Source organism: Hermetia illucens, chromosome 1, assembly GCF_905115235.1.
Source record: "Hermetia illucens chromosome 1, iHerIll2.2.curated.20191125, whole genome shotgun sequence".
In the NCBI taxonomy this organism is placed as follows: Eukaryota; Metazoa; Arthropoda; class Insecta; order Diptera; family Stratiomyidae; genus Hermetia; species Hermetia illucens.
Genome location: NC_051849.1, coordinates 68,951,627 through 68,977,641, shown reverse-complemented (window position 1 = coordinate 68,977,641; position 26,015 = coordinate 68,951,627). Strand labels below are relative to the sequence as shown.

The following is a 26,015-nucleotide window of genomic DNA, read 5'->3' as shown; positions in this document are numbered from 1 at the left end:
GTCTTGACGCTGAAATGCCGTTTATTTTTTTTCTTTAAGATGATCACAGCGCCCTCTAGCGTCGCAGCAGAAAACACCTCTTTTTGGAGATGGGTGTATAAATTTCTCTGTAGGTCAATAATAAACAATGCTATCGTGCTGGAAAAATAATTACGTATGATCAAGTTATTAATGAATATATGGTGAAAAATTCGTATTCGTATCTTTATCCAGTTCTTCACAAAAAATTTCTAAACAAGTCGGAATACCGGAAGTTGGCACTTCGGGTATAAAGGTTTTGTGTTCATCTTATCTAAGAAATTTCAACGCACATTTTTCTATCCGTATACAGCTACAAAACTACGAGACATACGTACATATTACAGCCGCTCACCCTAAACAAACAAACTGCCTATTTTCGAATACTGTACACATATATGCACGTATATAAATTGATCGTACCCATATTTCCGATTTTTCTTATATCTATCTAAACTAGGCACTATCCGCAAAGTTCATTAGCTCGCATATACTATATATACTATATACCTCTCGTTGGAATAATTGATATTCATATACAAATGATTAAAAAACTAAAACAAAATAATTCTTTTCCACCCAATTTATACGAACTTACTTCGTTGTGGTATTGACCAATTGATATGTGATGATGACGTCATGCAGGTTGTAGAGTGCACGAAATTCACAAAAAATTGTAAAGTTTCACCCCCCATAACTTTGTTAATAATAGTTTGATTTTCTTCAAACTTAACCAAATTGCGCATTATGTTCTTCATTATACGTACGCTAAATTTTGTACTTCTGGGATGAACATAAGGGGGGTGCCGGGTAAATTTCTAAAAAGTGGAAATATACTATTATTAACTTTATTTGTGCAGATATCGGAACCTGATATATTTTGGGGCCTAGATTTCGTAGAGATGCACTACTGCGACTTTTTTCAGATTTTTCGGTTGGATAGGTTCTGAGAACTAGACCTGTTACACTTTTTGATGGTCATATTTTGAGCCCTCACTCCCCTATATTTCATCCAATATCAAATATGGAACCAGTTTCGGAAAGTACTAATTGAGGCCTTTCCGAATAAATTGGCTATGAGAGACAGACAGACAGAGAGACAGACAGACGGTCAGACAGACAGACGGACAGACAGACATCGAATCGATTCTAATAAGGTTTTGTTTCACACAATACCTTAAAGAGGCGAAAAAAAAAACGGTCTTCACACGAGATGACCCCCTTAAATATCTTGATACAAAACCTTTTATACCTGAAGCATCCAGCTTTCGGTTTATCGACTTGTTCTCGTTTTCGGCTAAGATTGGATTGCCATTGTTGCCTCCGCGTTGTTGTTTCTCATTAGTTTATTACTGCTTCACTTGTTCAGAAAATATTTCATGTCTCCAGGTAGTCGTTTATTTTAGCAGCTAATAGAATAGACTAGTGTTAGAATAATTAGTGTGTCTAATCAAAACCACAGAATTATTCGATTCCGTTGTCGATTTTTAGATTTTATACCCAAATAATGCCAGTAAATGAATCCGACCCCTGGCTGCAAGAGAAAATATGGCATTTCATACCAGCTACGATCATACTGAAATTGACATCTGACATCAACAGGATGTAATGTTTGTATTATTCCTACCTAATGATATCGTTATAATATTGTAGTTGACATGCCACTCGTAGGAATGAGGTATCTGTTTACGTTGACTAAGCAAAATTATCTCTAGGAATGCAAATATTCGATGACTGTGAGCGTTTTAAGGAGAGCACAGGATGTAAATATTAAATAATGTTCAAACCAACTAAGCATATGGTGGTATGATACAGATCCAGATATAATTTTATTGGAATTCAGAGCTCGATTTGATCCTTCACTAGATTCCGATTTTAATGACACTGATCCATTAAGTACGAAGAGTGTTGCCTCTCAAGCAATTTCATTCAGAAGTCTGTAGCAATGCTTGTAACATATATTATGTGAGCTTTTCCAGATACAAATAATTAATACCGCTTCCCAAGGAGCTTGATGTTTTGTTTGATGGAATATGGCTAGATGGAATAACCACTAGAGCTTTGTAATTAATAACTTAATATTTTCCAGTACTAGTGCTATAAATACACAATCCTGCGTAATCCACCCAAGCATACATTAGTACGCGATTATCTAAAAATAGAAATGCTAACCCACTCTAATAGGCTTTTTGTAAAATTAAATGTAATTGAAGTTATCGGAAGGAGAGCTAATGAAGGTATACAAAAAAGCATAGCAAGCATTATTTATAGATATTAGAGTGAATGAGTAATCCGTTTTCCCCATTCACGTCTATGACGCAATGGACAAACACATATGAGTTGACTCCTGCCATATTTGCTGTCCATTCCATTATTTTCTTATCTGTAGTCAATTTTCCTGAATGGCCACTGCATACATAATATATTGGTTGTATTCATCGGAATCATCGCTAGACCATGAACGGATGCGATAATGCTAATAGAGGAAAAATGAGGAAATGACATAATATCCTGAAATTATATCTCATGATGGGTAACAGAGCAACAATAAGCTATGCGTCGAGAATATATTGCTATACACACAGGTATAGGATAAAAACCGTATTGGGCAACATTCCTGAGTTTTGGACAGAGGATAGCAGTACCTCCTAGAGAACAGAGGAGGAAAGTTTATAAAATTTCATGATGAATTGTCCTTAGAAAAGAAATCCAATATTTCAGAATTTAGTTAACACTCAAAAAGTTTTGACCTGGCTACTAGCCTCAACTAGAGGCAATGAATAATGACACAGGATTTTCGTACACACTATCCTGCATTAAAGAGCAAAATATGAAAATAAATTATTTTAGTCTCTTGTCTGACAGACATCCTATTTTGATAAGATATTTCACTATTGAAGATTAATTTTAATTTCTAGAAAAAATTACTTTATTTGCAAAATAAATCATTTGGAATCTGTGTACGATGTGTGAAGGTTACATACCAGATTACATCATCATTTGTTTTCATTTTCCTTCAACAATCATTGATTATGTTGGAGCAAGAGCTTTGTGCGCTTGTGAAGCAGTTTCAATGATGTCATGAAAATAGATTTATACGAATGCTGAAGAGAAAAAAACAACAGTATGTAGCGTAATGGTAGGGTCACATTTGCCCGCTCCTAAGTGCAATTATCTCGAAATGCCCAGTGAACACAAAAAATCTCTTAACTCTTGTGCGGCAAGCAAGAAGCGAAGATCCATAAAAGATCATATCTCCATCCAATATGTCTTCTGCCTCAGTTGTCAATAAGGCCCGACTTGATGGGTTCTCTCTGTGGCTCAGTTTCTACCGATCACTGAATGTAGAGATACGCTTTTTGAGTGGGACTCACGGAAAGCTAGTAAGAATAGTGAAGGGTCCTTAAGTTAGTTAGTTATATGGACCTTGTCCTTGGCCTGATTTGTGTCTGTCTGTCCGTCTGTCCGTCTGTCTGTTTGTATTTTTGTTGAGGAGGTGGAAATCGTCAAAAGACACTGGCCGGGATACGCTAGCGTGTGGGATTCTTACCCACTAAAACCACCCCCGACTCCCCCAAGCCCCGTGGAACCACCGTACGGTATTACATCACGGGGCGGAGTTAGGTCATTTTAGCTTCGTCCGCTTTTGTCTCTACGCAGCGTACGTAACTGCTCTGGATAGGTACGACTATGGAGTTGATCGTATCCCAGTCTTCCTGACATGCCAACATTCTTCGCACCAGATTCTCTGGTACCAGAACCTCTCCTAGAGTCTCCTTTAGGTTCTTCCTTTCCTCGACAAACCTTGGACAGTAGAAGAATACATGCTCTGTGTCCTCTGGGACTCCATCGCAGTTTGGACAATCGGCTGAAGTATCTAGTTTAAACCTGAGCAGGTACTGGCGATATCCTCCATGCCCCGCGAGAAACTGAGTAAGATTATAATTAATCTTACCGTGCCGTCTCTCCAACCACTCCTTGATGGCAGGGACGAGCCTGTGCCTCCACCCACCCTTTCCCGAGCGTTCCCAACGCTCTTGTCATCTATTTGGAGATCTCTCCCTTTCGGCGTCCTTCGCCTGCGATAAAGGAGAGATAAACTTCACATTATATATATTCGTCACCTCATCTGCCAAGATGTTAATGGGCATCACTCCAGAGATGATGAATGCTACATCATCTGAGAAAGTCCTGAATGTCGACCACACCCTTAGGGCTGCTCTGTAGACTGAACTCAGTTTGTTAGCGTTAAATGCAATCTGCAATGCCTTTCCCCCAACTGGAGCTGCATAGAGCAGGATCGAACCCACTATCCCAGCTATAAGCAACCTGGAAGCACGGTGTGGCCCTCAGTCTGTCTGTCACACCCGATTTATTCGGAACGGCTGAACTGATTGTCACGAAAATTCGTGAGAGTATGTGATCTGCTGTTCCCTTTATATACAGCAAATGGCGCCATTTTGTATTAAGTTTAAGGGGGGGCTCCCCATACATGTGAATGTAGGGTGCAATTTTTTTTTCGCAGAATGTGGCCATGTAGGGTATCAAGCGAAAAGTACGAAAGTACTTTTCGAAACTGGTTGCATATTTTATATCAGGTAAAACATAGGATAGTGAGGGCTCAAAATATGACCATCAAAATGTGTAACAGGTCTCGTTCTCGGAATCTATCCAACCGAAAAATCTGAGGAAAACTGCAACTGCAATTTTTGGTAAATTTCGTGCATTCTACAACCTGTATGGCATCATTATCACATATCAATTCGTCAATACCACAACGAAATGAGTTGGGGTCGCAAAGAATTATTTTGTTTTAGTTTTTGTAGTCATTTGTATATGAATATCAATTACTCCAAACAGACATGTGCGTATGTAGATATATAGTATATGCGTGATAATGAAGTTTGCGGGTAGGGTATAATTCAGATAGATATATCTGTTCAGTAAACCAGCCGTTTTTAATATACGTACTATTATATATATGTACATATGTATGCGTTTATGCACGAAGGAAATCGGAAATATGAGTACGAATTTATATACGTGCCTATATATGTACAGTATTCGGAAATAGGTAGTTTGTTTGTTTAGGGTGAGGATAATATCGATGGCTGTAATATGTACGTATGTCTTGTAGTTTGGAAAATATGAAGGAATATGTTGAATTTGTAGCTGTATATGGATAGAAAAATAACCCAGATATTAATTATACAATAAGCAAAATAAAAAGAAGGCAAGGACTGAAAAGCAATAAAAGTAAAAATTAAATTAGTCGAAAAACGGAAGCTCCAGGTACGAAAGATCCAGTGATTCTATAATTCTGTGATGGAACTGTTCCATTTGCACGTAGCTTTAAATGTATTACTTTATATGCATTTAACATGTCAGACTATTCATATATCTCAAGATATTGATATTCAGTATTGGGTTGCAGTCAATCTACAGAGAAGGGACAACTTTAAGTTACTCTAACTGTGCGTTTTTCTCTAAAGTGAACAGTATCATATTCTTCATCCTGGCCTATATTACTAGGACATTTTCTCATTGTAGGAGAAACTTAATGGGGTTTCCTCTGCCCCTTTATCTAAACGTAGAACGATGTTACTCACTGCATGCATGTGTGTTTACAGCTACCACCTTCCGACCAAATTTTATATCAATCCATAGAATCGTTCCTGAGAAAAGTCCGTGTGACGGACAGATAGACTGAGAGATGCAATGGCGAACGTATGCAATGGAAAATCAATCTCTTCCTTATCGCAGACGAACAACGCCGAAAGAGAGAGATTTGTACATAGAAGACAAAAACGTTGGAAACGTTTGGCAAAAGGTCTAAACTGCGATCGAGTTTTGTCCTTCCTGGAAGGATGTAAAAACCTAGAGGAAACTCTAAAGGAATTGCTAATATCTGAAAATCTGAGACTAAGAATGGTAGCATGTGGTAGCATCGGATCCATCCAGCGTAAACTGCTAAAATATCGTGTGCAATATCTATTCAAGTGAAGTTAATAATTGTGGCACTGGGATTTGTATCGTGATTTAACGTCGGATAGCATTTAACTCAGCTGTGAATGAGTACCTAAGTCAAATCAGGGTAATAATCCCGGGCGAGCGCAATACTGACCACATTTCCTCCTGTAGGATACTGTAATCTGGTAGTATACTGTTACGGTCTTGAATGAAATGCTCTAACAAACTTCAAGGCTCCAATCCAATATGGATGGTTGCGCCAACGGTTATTATTATAGGCAATAACATAGAACATGATCCTACAAAGTTTGGTGGGAATCGCACTATTAGATGTTATAAAAGATCAAATTTGTCGTTCCTCTGCAAAATCAACACTTTGAATGTCAGTATAGAGTTTTTATATAATTATAATGCAATATATAAAAAATCTAATTTCTAATTATCACCCAAGGTTCGGTGTATTGGAAGGTGATCAGAATGCCTGTTCAAGTAGGATAAATCCACAGATGTGGACGATTTCAGTTTGGTGTTCGAATTGGATTTAAAAATATTATCAGTGACAGCCACCGTATGATACTCCCTTCCTGCAAAGATTGGAATTTAATCATATATGTAAGAAAACCGTAGAACGTGATTTTTATTTATAGAATGAAGAACGATTATCATCTTTGACTCCAACAAAATAGAGAAAACTCCGATATCTCCAGGGCGCTTTCCCACAATGGGTCTAGGAACGGATCAGAACATACTTTGACAAAATTTCCGTATGGAATCTTGCACTAGGGGAGAGGGGTTAGAAGCTGAATTCTTTCTACTCCAACTTTCTCCTGCAAACATAGGAAAAGGAAGCTAGTACCGAATATGGAACTGGCTCGATACCAGTTTGTGAAATCAGATCTCTGCTCACCGAACACTGCGAAGGGGTGAGGGGAGGTGGTTAAAGCGGAAATATATATATCCCAGTTTATAACCCCAACTTACATTCGCTGACTGGAAAAAGTAGGAAATTTCAAACAAAATATAACGAACTCCAATATCTTCAGTGCGTTTCCCCACTGTGGAAATGTGCGCGAAAGTTAGAGCTAAGAAGACTGTACACAGGAGATTCAACTCCCAGCGCATCCTTGGAAATTTTATAGAGACGAAGAAGTCTTGCGCACGTTCGACGGCCGCCGGAGTTAGGTGACCCCAATTCCGCGCATAAGGGCTGGTTTAGTACTGTGTATGTGTTTCAGTGCAGCGAGGTGCGCCCACGCAATTGCAAGCACATGCCTGCAAGTTGCTGCGAGCACGTATCAGCATCTGGTATAAAAACAGACATTGAACAGTTGTTTGTGGCTCGGCATATTCCAAGGCAAATCAAAGGTAGAACTTCCTTAAAGATTCATTTCGCATTGGTGGTAATGGATGTTAATTGAAACACTAAGCGAATTATGCTTCAAACATCCTCTATAGAAACCCTTATGGAAGCAAACACATGCAACATTCTCGACAATAGATCCATGTGTGCTGTCCTAGGAAGTGAGGAGGAAACTTGGAGAAGCATACAAGATAAATCTTCCTGATACAACCGTTTCGTGCTGAGATAAGATGAAGAAGCACACGCAAGAAAACCATCTAGGCGATATCGACACACCAAAACACCAATACCCCATATCGGGTAGGGACGAACTCGAAAGACGCTCAATGAGGTTCCGTGCTCCTTTACCGCTAGAGCTGCTTCTCCTGTGTATAGTTTTCTTGGTTAAAGCATACAGTAGCAAAACCGCCGTATATGGCTCGCACTGGTAAGGAACTACCGACTAAATTTTACCTACTAGGACCATCTCTTATACCTTATATCAACCGAAAAGCGGGACAAAAGGAAGCTTATGACGGGAACTGAACTGGCTCGATACAAGTTTGTGCAGTCAAATCTGAGCTAATCAGGCATCGCAAGCCAGAGAAGGCATTTAACCAAAAATCAGGAGAATTATTTGCATACAGAAACAACATCCGATTCGAAGTAGGGCATGGGTACAACCAAATGCAACAATTTCCAAAGAAATTAATCGTAGCAAAAAGGAGTCTCTAACAGTAAAATGTGAGAGAAATCTTGTGACCAGTCTAAACCAAACTGACCATAGCGTTTGCTTTTAACTGCTTTCCTTTTCATATAAGATTACGCTTACTTAAAAAAGGTCAAGGTTTGTCAAACAGCAAATGCGGTTTAGGAAAGCCTCTTCTTTCCCGCTAGCATCCACACTGGTAAAGCTGTAGGACAACTCTCAAATTTTTCTGATATAAAAGTCTTTTGTTCTGTTTAACAAAATCTATCATATTAGATCAGCTAAAGGAGCTCGATCATTGACGATGAAATATCAACAACATTGAGAGCATGTGTCCTGATATCAAAATTGTTAGAAGCGACCACGCTGAGGCAAGCCAGGACCTAGGACCTAGTTGCGGTTATTCTACAATACCATGTTAGCGGAAAAAGAAACGCAATAGTTTTCTCCGGGTACTACCTTGTGATTGTTTGTTTCCGCCACCGACGACACAGGAACCAAGGGATCTGCTAACGTTTACAGAATCAAGTGACCCTAAAGTCTTAATGAAGTGTGAGGGGAACGCTTAGCAATAATAGTAGTAGCAAATGCAACCCTAGTGGAGGGAAGCTATTAGCGTTCATTACTTCAGATCTTATTACTGCAAGTGGGGTGTGCGTCCACGGTGGTAGGCCCAAGAAGAAATGAAATTATAGCCCTAACAATTTACGCTTCAAGGATGTTAGAGACCGGTGGGACTGCAGAAGCTAAATGAAGTCTCATTGTTAGACCATCGTTATTTACAATTTAGTATGACTACGAGGAAAACGGATTGGTTAAATGAAATTCTGAACTGAAAAAATTGTCCTAAAATAAATAAACAAGACCGCTTCTGAATCGTTCTTGTAAAAGCAATACGATTGAAGACTGGTGTGCTGAACTTCCAGGGTAAATATAAGAGATCTGTAAAAAGCTCGGAATAGACACATTTAGAACATACTGTAATGAACTAGAAAGCGAAAGAGTTACTCTAACCATATACAGAGTCCTTCAACGCGATGTATTGGCCAACGTTGACTCTCTTAGAAAACCTGATGGCACTTTCACAAAGTCTACACCTCAATCAGTTCAGAATCTGTTGGAAATACATCATTCTGAAGACCCGGTGACAGAAGTGAAAGAATCAGTGGTTTCTGCCAACCCTTCAACACGCAACTGTTGCAATAGAAATTCGAATACTGCGCGAGCAGCGGTTACCAGTGAAATGCAAGAGTTACTATCTTTTGTCAATTTCAAAACACCTGACATGGATGGATGGCATCTAGAGCAACTTCTCCGAAATATTTTTCGTGTATTCTAAAAACAAAGCAAGTCGAAACGGCGGAAGCTGGCCGCTTCGGGCATTGAGGCAAAGTTTATCTTGTGTTTGGAATTTCCTACTCACGTTTTTCTATACGCGTATACCAACAATTCAAAATATTCCTTGATATACATATCTATTTCCAAACGCCAACTCCGCCATTTATATGAGTTCCACCATATATAATAATGACATCATACACGTCTAAGGTTGCGATAAATTCACGTGAAATACACAATTTTTCTGTCAAGCTTTCCAGAATTATTATTTATATTATTACTTACAATCGTACCAAATGGTCAAAAGTTCTGGGTCCTTAAGCACTTGTGGCACCCGAATGATGAACCAGTCCTCAGGAGCACTCAACTTGCACCAGATGAGGTTAAGCTTCTGCAGCAGTGTAGAGAATGTTTCCAGTGCCAACCAGCGTACATGTTGTTAAGTGATATTATCTATAACAGGGGCAGCCGCAAAATCAAGATGTTCAAGATTTTTCTAAGGACAGAAAATCAAGATATTCAAGGGTTTTCTGTGGAACATGGGGGTTTGTCGCAGAGGTAACCACGAAAATCCTTCATGGATTTCCAAAAGGACTTGACATCTTTCATTATCGACAAGCAACAATCATCTTTCACAGACGTTTGGCCTCCTCAAATAGGAGAAAATTTGCGGTGATGAAAATAGCCTTGAATCGCCTATACGCGTTTTGTTTCCTTTTAAGGTACAATTTAAGCTCCAAGGCGAAGGCGGTGGGCGCCTTCGGCTCGCCATGTGATTAGCGCAAGATCTAGTTACATTAGAAATTTCCCTTGTCAAAGTATAAGCACGAGTAGTAATATCTGCTAGAGGCTCTAAGTTGCTGATCTGCGCCTTTAACTTATTTTAATCTATCTTAGATTCAGGAGAAACATTTAGCACCTGCGTAGAGATGCAAATTCAACTAACAGAATTAGCAAGAACTATGTCAAAAACCGAGCCCGATTGGTGGGTTGAAAAAAGATGGCATACCATTATTAAGAACATTAAAATTACAGATTTTTGAATCTAGCATTAACATCTCCAATGATTAGTAAATTGTTATACTTCTAACAAAAAGGGGCCTACCAAAGGCCGTATTGATTTCCCTGTTAGAGATACTGGGAGGGCGATAGACCGACACGATCACGAAATTAGAAGTAAGGTTGAGTGTTTCAACTATGTATGACAATAATATATAAGGTCGAAACGAATGGATCTGTAAAACGCCAAAATGACGCCACCATAGCTGCCTTCCCCAAACTTTGCTGTTAGATTAAAACCCGAAATTAACTTTGAGAGGGATAATAATAGTAAAGAGTTAATAATATAAGTTTCTTGCAGAGCAGGAATGCCGAAATTGTTATTATTAGCATAATATTCTGTTTATTTATTTGCCCTTAAGCTTTGAATATTATACTGAAGTATTTTTACCATTTCTACCAAGGGAAATTAGGTGATCGCATTCCAAATCGGTTTGATTAAGTGTTTTCACGATGTCAAAGACCTTACTCTTCAGTTCCTGATATTTTAACAGATTTCTTGAACATTAACAGCAATATTTTGCTAATTTCTCTCTGGTGCTTTGTTACTACAACATACAGAGGATTTTCATGGACAGAGAAAAGGGGGGAAGAACCTATCAGCTATCCGAACCTTGCAGTGGACTATAACAATTGTTTGACTCCGGACCAGCTTCTATCACATTCTATCACAGCAATTTCTACAGTTTTTATATATTCCACTCATTTAGAGCATCTTCTATCCCTAGCGTTGTAAGAGACCTCCTCACACAATAGGCATTTTTTGACCTCCCTGAGCAATTGTCTATAACAAAAAAAAGACATCTGGAGGTTCTGGCCTTGGAAGCTTCTAGCTTTGTACTGATGAAGGGGGTAAGTTGCTCCAGAAATATATATTTACGTTGAAAACTAAAAATTATAGTTTCGAGGATGCTACTTTTCTATCAATTTTAGACTAGACTACAAATATCAGACAAAAATCTAATCTTTTACAAAGCTTGTTGATGTGGCCTGCTCTACCACACTAAAAATATTGCGATGGCCTTAGTTTGAAGTAGGACACCCCGACTGTTCCCAGTAAGGTTTCCCTCACAGTGATAGAAGGCACTCTATCACGACTTCTACGTGTTAGCCTCTCAGCATTAACAATTTTGACCAAAGATTCGGTATTTACAATTACAAATGCCATAACACAGGGGGATGTTTCTGATCACCCCATATCTGCAGACACATCTGAAAGGTATTAAGGCTCCGAAGTTCAGGGAAGTCAAACGATCATCCCGGACCAGCCTATTTGCATCAAAAGGATCCTTGCCGGGGACATTCACAGTCCTCCAACTGGGCTGTATAGAGAGGGCCACGTTCTGAGCATTAAGCAGTTTGATTTCATGATGTGACTGCTGTGAGTTTAGGCTAAGTAGAATCGTTTCTGCAATCTTAATTTTTTCCACTAAGATCGGATAACTTTCCCTCTGGGTTACGAGGTCATATAAGAGCGTGACTCCCGCAGGTTCCGAAGGTGGAGGGTTAATTTTCTGACAGCAAACTTTGTAGTTGTGATTCGAAATAATATTCTTACGACCTGATGCCCACCATGCATCAAATTCTTTTGCTCATTTCTCGACACGACTGCAACTGGCTGTACCCTGACAACTGTGGTGGATGCTCTAGCGTTTTTGTGAACCTTGATATTGTTGACTGGTATGATCTGTTTTTTTTAAGACTTCAATATATTTAATTAAATTTAATATATAATCCCTCGCGGGAATGACCATCAAGACAGATCAGGTGTAAGCTTGCCCCTGGCCCTGAGTTCAGCATTTTGGTTTTATTTTACTAAGGGTAGTGTAGTGAATACATTGCCCTCCTCTTTTATTTGGAATTAGGATGAGCACATTATGTGGATAACAGAGTGAAATTATCTCCGCCATGCTATTAACATAGCATGCTGGTCCCAAGCCCAGGTGAAGGAGGAGAGTTTGAGGCAACGTACTCTGTACTATCCTCAGCAAAATAAAAATAAAATGCTGAGATCAGGGAAAGAGATAAATAGAGTATAGTTGGAGTTACTCCACTATGCTAAATCCTACCTGATCTCTCTTGGTGACAGGTCCCGCGACAGGCCGACCAAGAAAATGCATACAATGTCGTTACAAACATGATGATCGGATTGAGTCACAAGCCTCGGAGAAATGCTAGGGCGTCCACCTCAGTCGACGCGGCAGAACGGGTCCCGGTCCTGTCGAGAAATGGGCAAGAGTTCTTAACGCATGCACGGCGTCAGGACGTAAGCAAGTTAGTCCGAACAAAACAAAACAAACAAAACAAATACGTGTCTGCACGCTAAATGTTGGTACCCTAACTGGAAACACGGAGGAACTTGCAAGAGCCCTTCGGAAAAGGCGCACTAATAACTGCGCTCTGCAAGAAACCCGATGGTCTGGTCCCAAAAGCTGCAATATTGAACGCGAACGCGTTAAAAATGGCTATAAACTTCTCTATTTCGGTAACCCACGCACTCAACACGGTGTTGGCATTGCCATCTCAGTGGGTTTCCGCGATGCCATTAAAGAAGCCGAACGATTTGATGATCGGCAAATGAAGCTCACCATTATATCAGCTGATCGCACTATTCACTTTTCCACCGCTTACGCACCACAGACAGGTCGACCTGATGCCGAGAAAGATGCCTTCTGGTAACTTCTCGATGAAAAGGCGTGTCACGTGTCTGCCGACGAATATATTATTATTGCCGGCGACCTTAACGGTTATGTGCGTGAAAAGGCAGACGGTAACAGGTGCCATGGGGGAAAAGGGTTCGGAGTGTACAATGAGGGTGGCGAGCGTATAATCGATTATGCGGACACCCATGACCTTGTACTTATGAATAGATGGTTCATCAAACGATTGTCTCATCTTCCTACATTTTTATAGTGGGAACAGTAAAACGCAAATCGATTATATTCTCATAAGACACCGACATTTTACCACCGTCACTGATTGCAAAGTCGTTCCCTATGAGACCATCGCACCTCAACATCGGTCGTTGATTGCCGTCCTGCGAATGAAGCCACCGATAAAACAGCGTGAGAAACGCACTGACTCGCGGCGCATCAAATGGTGGCGATTTGGTGAGAAGAAAGAAGAAGCGATCTCACTCATACGAATGTGGAAGAATCGTGGAACCAAATGAAAGACACGATCCACGAAGCGGCCTCTGCAACCCTTAGGGTCACCAAGCCGGATAAGTGATACATCAACCGAGATAATTGGCTTGGGAATGATGATGTTGAAATGAAAGTACGTGAAAAGAAATGCCTCTAGCACAAATTTCTCGGCGATAAAACGCCTGCTAAATTTATAAGAATGCCAACCGGGAAGCAAAGAAAGCGGTCACTGTCACCCGAGCAAACCATTACAAAAACCTTTACGATAAAGTGGACACTCGGGATGGCGAGAAAGGTCTGCCACAATCATTGCCGACGTTTGGATCAATCCCACCTGTCAGCGCAACTGAAGAATGAAATCGGGGAAAGCCACAGGACCTGACGACATCGCATCAGAGCTCTGAAAAGCGAAGAGCTGGGACCCAACACTACTGTGAATCAAGCCGGATTTGTCAAAAAGTGCAATTCACGCTGCGCGGTTACCCATGGAGAAACACCGTGAGAAGCATCGCCCTCTTTACATTGCCTTTCTGGATTTAGAGAAAGCGTTTGACCGGGTGCCATACGAACTCATCTGGTATGCTTTACGACAACACTTAGTGCCAGGAGAACTCATGCGCTAGGTTCAATTGCGCTACCACGATCTGAAAAGTAAAGTCCGAAGTAGGGCGGGTGTATCAACACCGCTTCGGGTCTCTGTTGGTGTTCATCATGGAAGCGCCCTCTCATCACTCCTCTTTGTTCTTGTTATGGACACCGTCACAGGGGATACCCAACGTTCAGCGCCCTACACGCTGCTTTATGCAGATGTTGTTTGCCTAGCACCTAATAGCAAAAATGATCTCGAGCAGTTTATCCAAAAATGGAATGATCGCCTCATGTAACACGGTCTCAGATTGAATATAAACAAAATTGAATTTTTGACGACCGATCCTCATGAAACAGGCACAATCACTGTCAGTGGCAGTGATCTGCCCAGACCTGAGCGATCTAAATACTTCGGGTCAACGCTATCAGCCAATAGAGAACTGCGTTATGAAATTGCTTTACGCATCAACGCAAGCTGAATGAAGTGGCGTTCCACAACTGGTGTTCTTTGTGATCGACGTATCAACGAACGTCTCAAATCGAAAATTTACCGGAATGTTGTGTGTCCTGTCGCTGTCTAGGGCTCTGAGTATTGGGCAACTATAAACGACAATGAACGGCGTCTTGTGGTAATGGAAACGAAGATGTTACGTTGGACTAGTGGGTGACACGTTTTGGACTAGGGTGACACGTTTTGATCATATCCGAAATGAGGATATCCGCGATCGTTATGAGGTTGCACCGATCGTGGAAAAGTTGCGAGAGAGGCGTCTTCGATGGTATGGTCACGCAATTCGTGCTAACGAAAATTCACTTGCCAAGATTGGTCTGAACGTCGAAGTCGATGGTAAACGACCAAAAGGCAGGCCGAAACAACGGTGGCTTGATACGCTGGATGGAGATTTAAAAGCTCGAGATTGCACCCAGATCGGGCATTTGATAAAGCCAAGTGACGAAACCGATCACGACGACCCGACCCCACTTGTGAACGGGACAAAGGCTGATGAAAAAGAAGAAGCAGAGAGTGGAATTATCTCCTAAAAGATACGAAATAATTTCACACTATCCACAGGGTATTGATTACGACAGTACTTGCTGGAATTCCACCTTCTAATCTTCCTTGAGGCTAGATTCTGCCAACAGTATGTTTGAAATTGTCGCCGGAGCTGGAAAAAGTCCATGTTGGCGATACCGTTTACGCGGGAAGGCCTCTGCATTTAATTTGAAAAACAAATCTTCCCCCTATATAGCGGTACAAGCTTATAGTGAGAGAAGTCGTCCTTTTCGCAAGAAGCGATATAATTCTATTACAGTAGAACATGAGAATTTTCATAAAACTAAAGGAACAATGAATATGATGAATCAATTGTTACCGCATTGGATAGCCCTTAATTGTATTATGCATATTACTTACTACTATCAATAATGTCTCTAACTTCCCACCAGGCTTATTCCATGGGACGCTAGAATGTTTCGTAGCCATTCTTCACTTTGTATAGACCGGACTCAGCTTCGATATTGGAAGTAATAGCTAAATTACAATTTCCTTGAACAGGGACTATCGTGCTCATAAACCATCAGTAAATCAAGCTTGTTATTACTATTGCCACGTCTAACGAAGAAATTTATTTTCTAGATCCGTAGAACAGATCAATTACAAGCATTACGAGCAATTAAAGTAGGAGTTACACCTGCCAGACGGATATCCTTATCAAGAGAGTTCCCTTGGAATATTTAGCAATTATGTGGAGAATTCACAGACATTTTTCATCAAAATTTGCAAATCCGAATTCGGTTTCTATAGAGTGTTATTCTTCACCTATCCCTTCTTCAATAGTGCTTCATTTGTTAATCCTTAAGTGAACAACCTCAACCGCCGAAGTTTATTCCTCCTAATTGACTACTCCGTATAGTCCTAAGTCCTTTGCTGTGTTCGTCGGGCATATATTTGTACTTTCACAAGTTTGTCTTGTTAATTCATCACAGACACATTTTAAATGTTTAATCACTAAATGAAAGCAAAGACTTTGCGCCAGTCAGCCAAACAAGCATGAGGCGTAAATGATATAATTCAGGAAAATCGATACTTTCCCGAATGGCCACTAACTGGAAGACATTGCTGCTAAATTAAATATGAAAACTTTGTTCGCCACCAGGCCACATTCAAGCCAAACGAAAGTGGTTGTTTGTTCAAGTTCGTCCTGGATGGATAGAGCTATATTTCACTCAAATAACATGGAAGCGCGTTCAGCCTTGCTTTCTTCTTGCTTGTGTTGCTTTGTTTTTGTTATCACCCGTAATTTCGTCTGAACGAATTTTTCGAAAAGAAAAGTTTCTTCTCCCTTTGGTATTTTCCATACACAAAACTCCTGCGTGCAGTCAGTACATCAATTATCTTCAGTTCGTTAAACACGTAAGGAGCTAACTCTACCATTTTTCATAAGAACTGAGAGGATAATCGATCTTCGAATCATAGCAGAAGAAAAAGAACATTTCAATACTTTTTCATTGGCTACGTTTGTGAATATGTTGCTTCAAGAAATTGGCGAAATAAAGTTTCTGGAAAGGTTACGAACTAAGCCGAAAGTAATGTTGGCAGATTGCAATAAGATGGTGCTGATTATAAAACCATATATTTTAGAACTTTAATCCGAGCACATACTTTTGGCAGAAAATGGATATAAAAAAATTTACCGAGGTAAACTCCGTACAAAACTATATCGACCTTGGACTCTATATAAAACCGAAATATCAGTATCTATTTCGAACCCAAAGTCTAGGTCAAGGCGGAATTTATAAGTTAGGTGAAGAATGACTCAGAACCTTGAAATGTAATATCGTGACAGATGAATCAGCCCTAATAGAAGGATTGATGACATATAAGTTAACTTTCCCGACGTTATATCGAACCAACTGCATAGATGCCTTCTGGCTGCTAAAAATAGAAGCTATAACAAAGTTTGTCACAAGCTGGACCCTCAAGTGCTCCGACATTTATAGTTGCGCTATAGCAGACACGAATCATATAAAAATTTAATGGCACCTGACCCATTTAATACGCTACCAATCATGCAGCTGTTTCCACCTAGGTTAGCGTGGTATACAAATACACGTCCAGACGTTTCTGTGCAGTCAATTCAACGATAATACCCTATATTTTGTCAATAGATACGGATGGATATTCTTCCTGATATAGTATATTGTGTACGTAATATATATTGATCGGGCGACGCCACGTCTGGCTGACTAGCTCTTATATTAAAGATATTTTTCGCCCTCGAGACTTTCTTCCGGAAAACATTTCAATATTTGATATAGCACAGTTGTGACACTGCCGCTACGGAACCAAGAGAGTATGGGATTTCTGAAGAGAATATATACAGGACCAAGCGATATAGCAATCCTCGGTGTTGAGCAAACGAGCTAAGTCAGGGACCGCTTCCTTGGATAAGAAAATTTCGAAGCATCTGTAGCTAAATATAGGACATTCTTAACCAAATTTAGCATGTAACTCACAGGAAAATGCACTTAATAAGCTAAAAATATTTCGTCGAAATCAAAAGTGAATGGTGGGTTTCCAGTCCGATGATGAGGAAAATTACGCTTTTGGAAGGCTCATTTTTAAAAGACAAGGAGCACTGCTTTGCTGCTTGGTGAATACGATATATAATAATTTAGAAGTTGGAATGCATATTTTTATTATTATGTTGCACTGCGTCCTAAAAGAACTATTGTGCTCCCTCACTGGTTATAGTATATGGTATGTCATGCAAGCCTACAACCGACAGGAATTTTAATATACTCCCTAATACCAAATATTACGGCACCTGGCATTACGACCCTGTGAGTTGGGGGTTAAGAATACACCCATAGTTTTCCCTGCTTGTCGTAAGGGATATAAATCTGTGGGCTAGCAACCTGCAAATTTTAAAACTTTATTGCTATTGCATAATGTCAACAACGTCTCGGACAGGGATTGGTCTCACAACAACAACCGTTGGCTATCGAAAACGGACTATGATTGGTTTCTGGAATATGCGCATGTTCCTCAACAACGGTGGAGAGGGTCCTCAGAATGCACGATTCCTCCAAATTGAAGCGGGAATTTCAATGTTATAAACTGGAAATTTTGGGCCTAAGTGAAGTAACATGGTGGGACTTTGGAGAGTACTGGACTCTGGAAAGTCAAGTGGTAGCAGATGAAAATCCGGTGTCGAGTTGCTTCTGATGGATACCACAACGCGCTCCCTTGACCTTGGAGCCAGCTTTTGACAGACTTCTAACTACAAGATCCCGGTCCAGGTTAAGAAGCATCACAATGCTACGCACCAACGCAGAATTCCGATATAGTGTAGAAAGATGCTTTCTACGAGCAATTACACGCAGTTCAAGCGAGGCCTCTTAAAGGTGTCTTTGTAATCGTGAAGAGTGATCTAAATGTCAAGGTGGGATCTGACACCACCTTGCTTGGACATGTAATAGGGGAAACATCGCAGTCTTGGCGACCGTAACGGTAATAGTGGGGGCTCGTGGATTTCCGCAACTTCACCACCTCATCATTAGTGACACATTGTTGGAGCACTGAGCCTGCACTGTTTCTCGAAAGCTCAAACTTCGTCAAAATCTGTCTGCGTAGTATCATCGGAGTACGTTGGCCTTATACTATCACAATCGAAGAACTTGTTCGGGGGACAGGCTTGGCCCTCAAAAGGCGAAAGTGGCATTAAGGAAGGCGATAACTGCATTGCGGGCTACGCTATGCAATGGAATCCATTCTCCCAAGATGGCCGACAATTGGATCACTCCAAGGGTACATAGCATGAAACAAGAGAGAAAAAGTGCAGAAGTCTCGAGAAGTCGCAGGGGGGGGGACTGAAGGGCATTTCAGGTAACCGCGGACGATGGCACTTAGTTGTGATGCGCTATACCCCAAATATGTATGTATTTCCTATTGATAATAAGTTTCTCCGGAATGCCAAAGCATTCCAAATGCACTCCCTAGTCACGGTGTCGAAATTCTTCTCGAAACTGATTAGGTACAAGTGAACTCTGCACACTGCTCTATAGTGATGCGAAGGGTGTTAATGTGGGCATTTCTAGAAGGCCCAAAGTGGAAATCAGGCTGCTCTCTGTTGATCAAGTTTTCCAGGTATTATTTGATGTGTTCTAGGGTAATTTAAACTATTATCTTCGCGGTGCGCAAAGAATCCTCCACAATCGCCGCACCCGTCTCGAGAGCCCTTTTCAGAATCGACCATCATTTTCTTCTACTCCCCTGGGAAGATCTTATATTCGTAAAACTCTGGAATGAGTGGGGGTGGCTGGCTGTAAATGCTGCAAGGAACCATTCTGCGGGTAAACCCTCGAGGCCAGCGGCTTTACTCCGCTTGAGTGCATTGATGGCGGATATTATTTCCCTTTTCTTGAGAGCAGCAGTCCGCATACAGATCTTACGGTGATCAACCAGTTTATTTGCAAAGGGTTGGACGACCAGATATTATATGGTTAGAAGCCGTAGTTAATTCTTCTTTCCACCACTCAACCTGCTCGCGACTTGCGATCACATGCAATTCTTTTATGATGCGATATACGGTAGCGAAATCATCATGAGCCAGCTAGATAGTTTTCCCATTGCGGAACAGGCCCCGAAAGCGGACCGTGTTGACGCTACGTAGACATATGTTGACGAGGAAGGCTGGGGACTTTCGAGCAACGATGGCGGCCACTTTCCATGCACAGTGAGTGACGTTAATCTTTAAAGAGTGCTGCGCGCAACGGAAATACGTCGAAAAGGGAGCACAAAGCAGAAAGTCAGGAGAAAAATTAAGCCCAGCCTACTCTAGTACAAAAGACACAAACACTCCAAATTAATTTTCTTTTTCTTCAGCCTTTCTCCCGTTCACAAGCGGGGTCGGCTCGTCGTGATCGGTTTCGTCATTTGGCTCTATCAAATGCCTGATCTGGATGCAATCTAGAGGTTTTTAAATCCCCATGCAGCGTATCAAGCCACCGTTGTTTCGGCCTGCCTTTTGGTCGTTTACCATCGACTTTGATGTTCAGACCAATCTTGGCAAGTGAATTCTCGTTAGCGCGAATTGCGTGACCATGCCATCGAAGACGCCTCTCTCACAGTTTTTCCACGATCGGTGCAACCCCTTATCGATTACAGATATCCTTATTTCGAATGTGATCAAAACGTGTCACGCTACTCGTCCAGCGTAACATCTTCGTCTTCCTTACCGCAAGACGCCGTTCATTGTCTTTTATATTCGGCCAATACTCAGAACCATAGAGAGTGACAGGATGGACGACATTGTGGTAAATTTTAGATCTAAGACGTTTGTTGATTCAAGAACATCAGTTATGGAACGACACTTCATCCTGGTTGCGTTAATGCGTTAAGCAATTTCATAGCACAGTTCTCCATTGGCTGATAGCGTTCACCCGACGTATTGAAATCGCTCAATTCTGGGCAGGTCACTGCCGCTGACAATGATTATGCCTGCGTCCATAACAAGAACAAAGAGGAGTGGTGAGAGGGCACTTCCTTGATAAACCCCAATAGAAGCGGTTGCAATACACCTGCCATACTTCGAACTTTACTTTTCGGATCATGATAGAGCAATTGAACCCAGAGCACGAGTTCTTCTGGCACTAAGTGTTGTCGTAAAGTATACCAGATGATATCATGTGGCACACGGCCAAACGCTTTCTCCAGATCCAGAAATGCAATGTAAAGAAGCCGATGCTTCTCATGGTATTTCTCCATGAATAACCGCGCAGCGTGTATTGACTCAGTAGTTCTTGACGGCTCGATTCATGACTATTTCATAGTATTGTCAAGAATGCGTTCAAAAATCTTCATGGTATGGGTAATTTGGACATTTGTTGGACTACCTTTCTTTTTCGATATTGGAACTGCGGTACTTTCTTGCCAGTCAGATGATGCTCTACCTTCCTAAATAAACCGATTAAAGACTTCACTGAGCTGCAATGTTGGGCCCCAGCTCTTCGCTTCCGAGAGCACAGGTGCGATGTTGTCAGGTCCTGTGGCTTTCCCCGATTTCATTCGTTTTATTGCTTCCTCGACTTCAGTTGCGCTGACAGGTGGAACTGCTCCAACTGTCGGCAATGATTGCGGAAGTGGATTAATATGTTATATTACTCAAAAATTAATGTATGCACAACAAATAAACAATTTCTTCATCGACCTCGATAGCTGCCTTGCTCCCACGTGGTATGGGGGAAACGAAGTTACTCAGTTAATCTATCGGTTTTATCTACTCTTCTTGCAGTCGTTGTTTTGACTATTTTGTAACGAATTTTCATTTTTTCGGGTGCAATCTGGCCTTTCTAGCGATGGATAAATAATGTGGACAGTTATAAAGTAGCCACTTGTAAGCAAGGACACTTTGATGTTTGGGGTCATTATCCTAGTAAAAGGAAAATGATTCAAGAGTCCTAAATTTTTCAGCACTGTGAAAATAAATTTTTACTCAGAATATTGACGTTCACTTCCCTATTCCTAATATTTTCAATAACTACCAAGGTTCCTACGCCACTCACCGCAAAACTGCCCTGTGCAATGACACTCCCGTCGTCATCTTTGATTAAGGCAGTCAGGTTTCCCCATTCAAGGGCTGTATTCAGCTTAGGTCATACATTGACTCTTCCACCGCTGACAAAAGGATTGTAACTGAATTCATATGCAAAGACGCCCCATCTCCTGAACGTTTCGTCTACTACTTTTTCGCTTTTTGACGTTGGCGGAACTAACGAATCGTATAGTTCCGGCTGAAATGGATATACCTGTTCTTTCACACAAGTCAGTAGCCAATCGTGGCACGCGTATTTTATCTTTTTTCGTGATTTTTAATCTATTCTAACGTTCATTCTACTCGGCTAGCTTCTTCGGCCGCATTTTCTATGGAAACGATGACATTTTTCGCTCAAAATCGCCGTAGAATCAATCGCCTACCCGCCATTTCACCGAACAAGTAATAAAATTAATATTTCAACTCCCGACAAACTTTTCCTAGAATTCGAAATTTTGAATTTACGGTTCTTAAGAGGAGTATGTTAACTCTTACACGCTATTTTTTAACACTGCTATGAACCTTTTTCCGGGTATCAAGAATTCTGCACTGTTTTATAACATGGCAACGAAAGCGTCAGAAATAATGCTTCAATATTCTACCCGTTCAGCGTTGAGCGTCAAGCCATCAGATTTAGAACCTTGATTTTGCTGGGTGTTCGGTCCAACTTTACCTCCCTCTTCTTCCAACCCAGAATCATTTTGTCAAGGTTCATGACTCGGTAGCTGAGAACAACCATTCGTGTGGCCGAGGTATTGGAGGAAAGATTTTATTGTCCATTATCCAAATCCTCCGCTTCCTCCAGGTAAGGTAGATTGGAAAACGTCACCAATAAAAACAAACAATAATATTGTTGCAACGAATGCAACTGCTCAAAGATACCACCTCGATGCAGAAAGCTGACATTTTTCTCCATCATGCGTCGCTCTGATAATAACTTTTTGTTTCCCAAACTGCATAAAACGTTCCAAAGATATTCCTCGTTCCTTGTCGTCAAAAGCTTTCTTTAAATCGAGAGAGACCAAGTGAAATGGTGATTGTACCTCCAAACAAGAGCCCAAGAGAATCCACTCGATGAAGCTGATGTGTTCCATGATGATATTGATATGTTATACCTGAAAACCTGCAGATAACCCTGCAACTCTCTTCGATATATTAATAATCATCCCCTCATCAGACGTCTCCTGTTCATATACCAATAGCCTTCTCTTTCGTATTTGCATTTTTAAACGCTTCAGCTTCAATGAGGCTGAGTTTCATTATCGTGACATTTGAAGATTCGCAACTGACAAGTCTTTAGCAGTGTTCACCACTCTGGTCCTAATGCGTTTTATATTGCAATATGCTGAAAGCGCTTAAGCATAAAACCCACGTTTTTTGATCGAAAGCGAAACACGTAATTTCGCCTATAGTTTCAAGATAAGGTCTACGGGAGTGTTGTATATACATATAAATACATAAGCCACTGTTTTGCCCATTTAACGCGCGTTCTCAGTTCACTTTTATATTCGTCTAATTCCCAATTCCATGTGGTGGCAGTCAGGGCTTATTTATTGTTGATGATAAACAAGAAAATTATGTTGATTGTTTATCAAGATTGTCATGAAATACCTATATACTATAAATTTAACAACGAAGATGTAAAAAACACAATGCAAGGGCTAGTTGAATATTTCGGGCCGCTCAACGTTAAACGGGCCTAATTATTTCCTAATTTTCAAAATAGTCTAGCGTTATGAGCGTAAATGATGGACAAAAATTGCTAAACGTTGGTAAGATGCGAAAATTGACTTAGAGTGAACAGTTTGTAATATAATCGGATATTCAATGATATCAGGAATAAAATACAAGTAGAAATGGTACGGGTAATGTCACCAAAGTACTATAACTATTCTTCCTACTATTTTTCGTTGCATGCTTTCAATTAAGCAATCACTTGCTAATTAACAAAACCTCACCTATATGGCTTATACATGTCCTAGTTAGACCCTAATTAAGCGGAAATTTGAGTAAACACGTATTTACGTTGATGATATGCATGACATAGTGAACATTTTGTTGTTTCTATATAAATATAGACGGCGTGAACAAAATTACTCTCTTATTTGTCCTCAGTGTGATATTTTAGCCCATGAAGTATAATCCCTTGGGACAGACTTATGTGCCGATCCTATCATATTTGCCTACATCCAAAACAATAGTCACAGAGAAGATAATAGTTGAAAAAGGATACAAACCATACGAAAAGCAATAAACACAATGCCTTTGTTCTTCTTCCTACTCACAACCTATCTCTAAGGAACCGGGTCAAAATTTTGCAGTCTCAGTTTGGATACCTCGATCACGAAATTAAACAGCAATTTACAGTGCCATCCTTCCAAGTAGTGAAATGTGTAAAAAATTTAGAAAAATTAGTGAATAATACGTGAAAATGCCAAAGATATTATGAAACAAAGTGAAAATTGAAACTCTTGCACTGTTTTCATGGATCCAGTATCTGCTTCTATGGACCAAACATCCAATGGATAATCTTCTATGCAATATGGCGAGTACCAGTCGATACTCGTCTTACAATTGTCTAACCTCGTGGGATTCATATGATAAAATCCCAAGGTAATGTGGTAAGCATATGTTACTTCTAATTAGCATTTTATTAGTCGTTCAGAATACATATTAGATTAAGGTTGCCTACAATAAATATGGAAATAAAGGTTTTCTCATTTGTTTACAAATTATTGTTGTGAGTAAGGAAATATTTCAAGGGAAATTCCAGGATAATTTCATTAATGTTGGCTACAGCAATTGTCACCAAGAACTTTACTTGGAAATTAAACCGCCTAGCAAAGTAATGGAACAGGTGGTTGGCTTCACCCATTTTAAAGTTCATTTTAAATATTTTTGGTTTTGTCATTTAGAAAAAAAATAATGTCCGTGAATAATTTTTGGCGCGGGGGATATAAACCACTCGGACGATATATGTATAATTGAAACTAAAATGAATAAAAACAGGAATATTTATGTTTTAATAGCTTGATACTGACCGGAATGCATTAGAGAAGGTTACCGATAGTCCCTCCATTTTTAAGTTCGCTCTTTCGCAAACCAGATAGTAATTTCCGCGTGAAATCCTTCATTCTATTACTGTGGTACTTGTAACTGAAAATAAATAATTTTCTTTTTGCATTTTATTTAGCACAATTATCTGAAAATACGTTCTTAAAATTTCAAGTCGATGTGAATAAAATTGACTGATCGTTGAAAGAGAAAAATCCGTTCCGTAAACGACCTGAAATTGAAACTTTGCATGTGCTTTTCTACAAATGACATTTTTGAAGTCGGTGATCAACGTGACTCGAAAACTACTGAACCGATATTTTTGAAACTTGGCAGGCACATTCAATATATGCAAATGTAGTGTTAATCATTCTATTTTTTTGTCAGTAACAAATGAATTCAAAATAATGAATACTTGCCTTTTCTTTTTGCTAGTAATATTTATTAGCCTTGCAAATATCGATATTTTGACAACCGAAGGTTAATAGATACTACTAAGGAAAAGAAAAGTCTTAATTATTTCAAACAATTTAATCTTTAGAAATACCGTCAAATTACGTTTAGAAAAAATTTATGTTTTATAGCGAAAACAGACAATCTTTTAGTGAATTATCGAACCATCAACTTCCTCATTTTGCGAAAATCCATATTTTTAAATCCTTCGATCAAAGAATAGTTTTTACTGTTATTTAACTAAATACGTCGGCATTTTTTGGTTCAGTGGATCCAGTTCGCCAAAATTTCGGTCGCCGCAAAACAAAAAAATAAAAACGCAATTCTTTTACAGCCATTTGTAACACAACTGTGTAATATTTTTCTATTCAAAAATTACTAAAAGATGTTCAACATATGCATTTTATGGGGCACAACTACTGTGAAATTTTCAGAAAATCGATTTCTCTTCTGTTGCATTTTTTTATAGTTTATTCCCTTAAAATAACATAAAAATGCGCTACTTGAGAGGCCATCCCTAACTTATTGCTCGGATTAGGGGTGGCCGAAAATAATCATTATAGTATTAGGAACCACATACACAGAGATGCACGAGTATAAAAAAATGCGATGAATTTTCCGCCTATTGTGTACATTAGATTTTTTTTTTTTTTTGGGAGTAGGGTAGGTGAATGCGTTTACGCACAGAGTGTTGGACTCCCGCAACAGCACGCTGGCGGACTACCAACTAAACACCTCCCCGTCAT

At 40.0% G+C, this 26,015-nt stretch overlaps 1 protein-coding gene across 10 annotated transcripts in view; it reads left to right on the top strand.

Moving 5' to 3' along the window:
• LOC119654275 (potassium channel subfamily T member 2) overlaps positions 1-26,015 on the top strand; it is a 766,604-nt gene that overhangs the window by 397,635 nt on the left and 342,954 nt on the right. Inside the window, exon 2 of one of the 10 annotated variants that reach the window (XM_038059587.1) lies at positions 23,692-24,375. The exons of the other annotated variants lie outside the window; for them this stretch is intronic. Within the exon in view, the coding sequence (XP_037915515.1) occupies positions 24,284-24,375 (92 nt within the window). The 5' untranslated portion in view covers positions 23,692-24,283. The remainder of the gene's footprint in view (positions 1-23,691; positions 24,376-26,015) is intronic. 10 annotated transcript variants of the gene reach the window in all.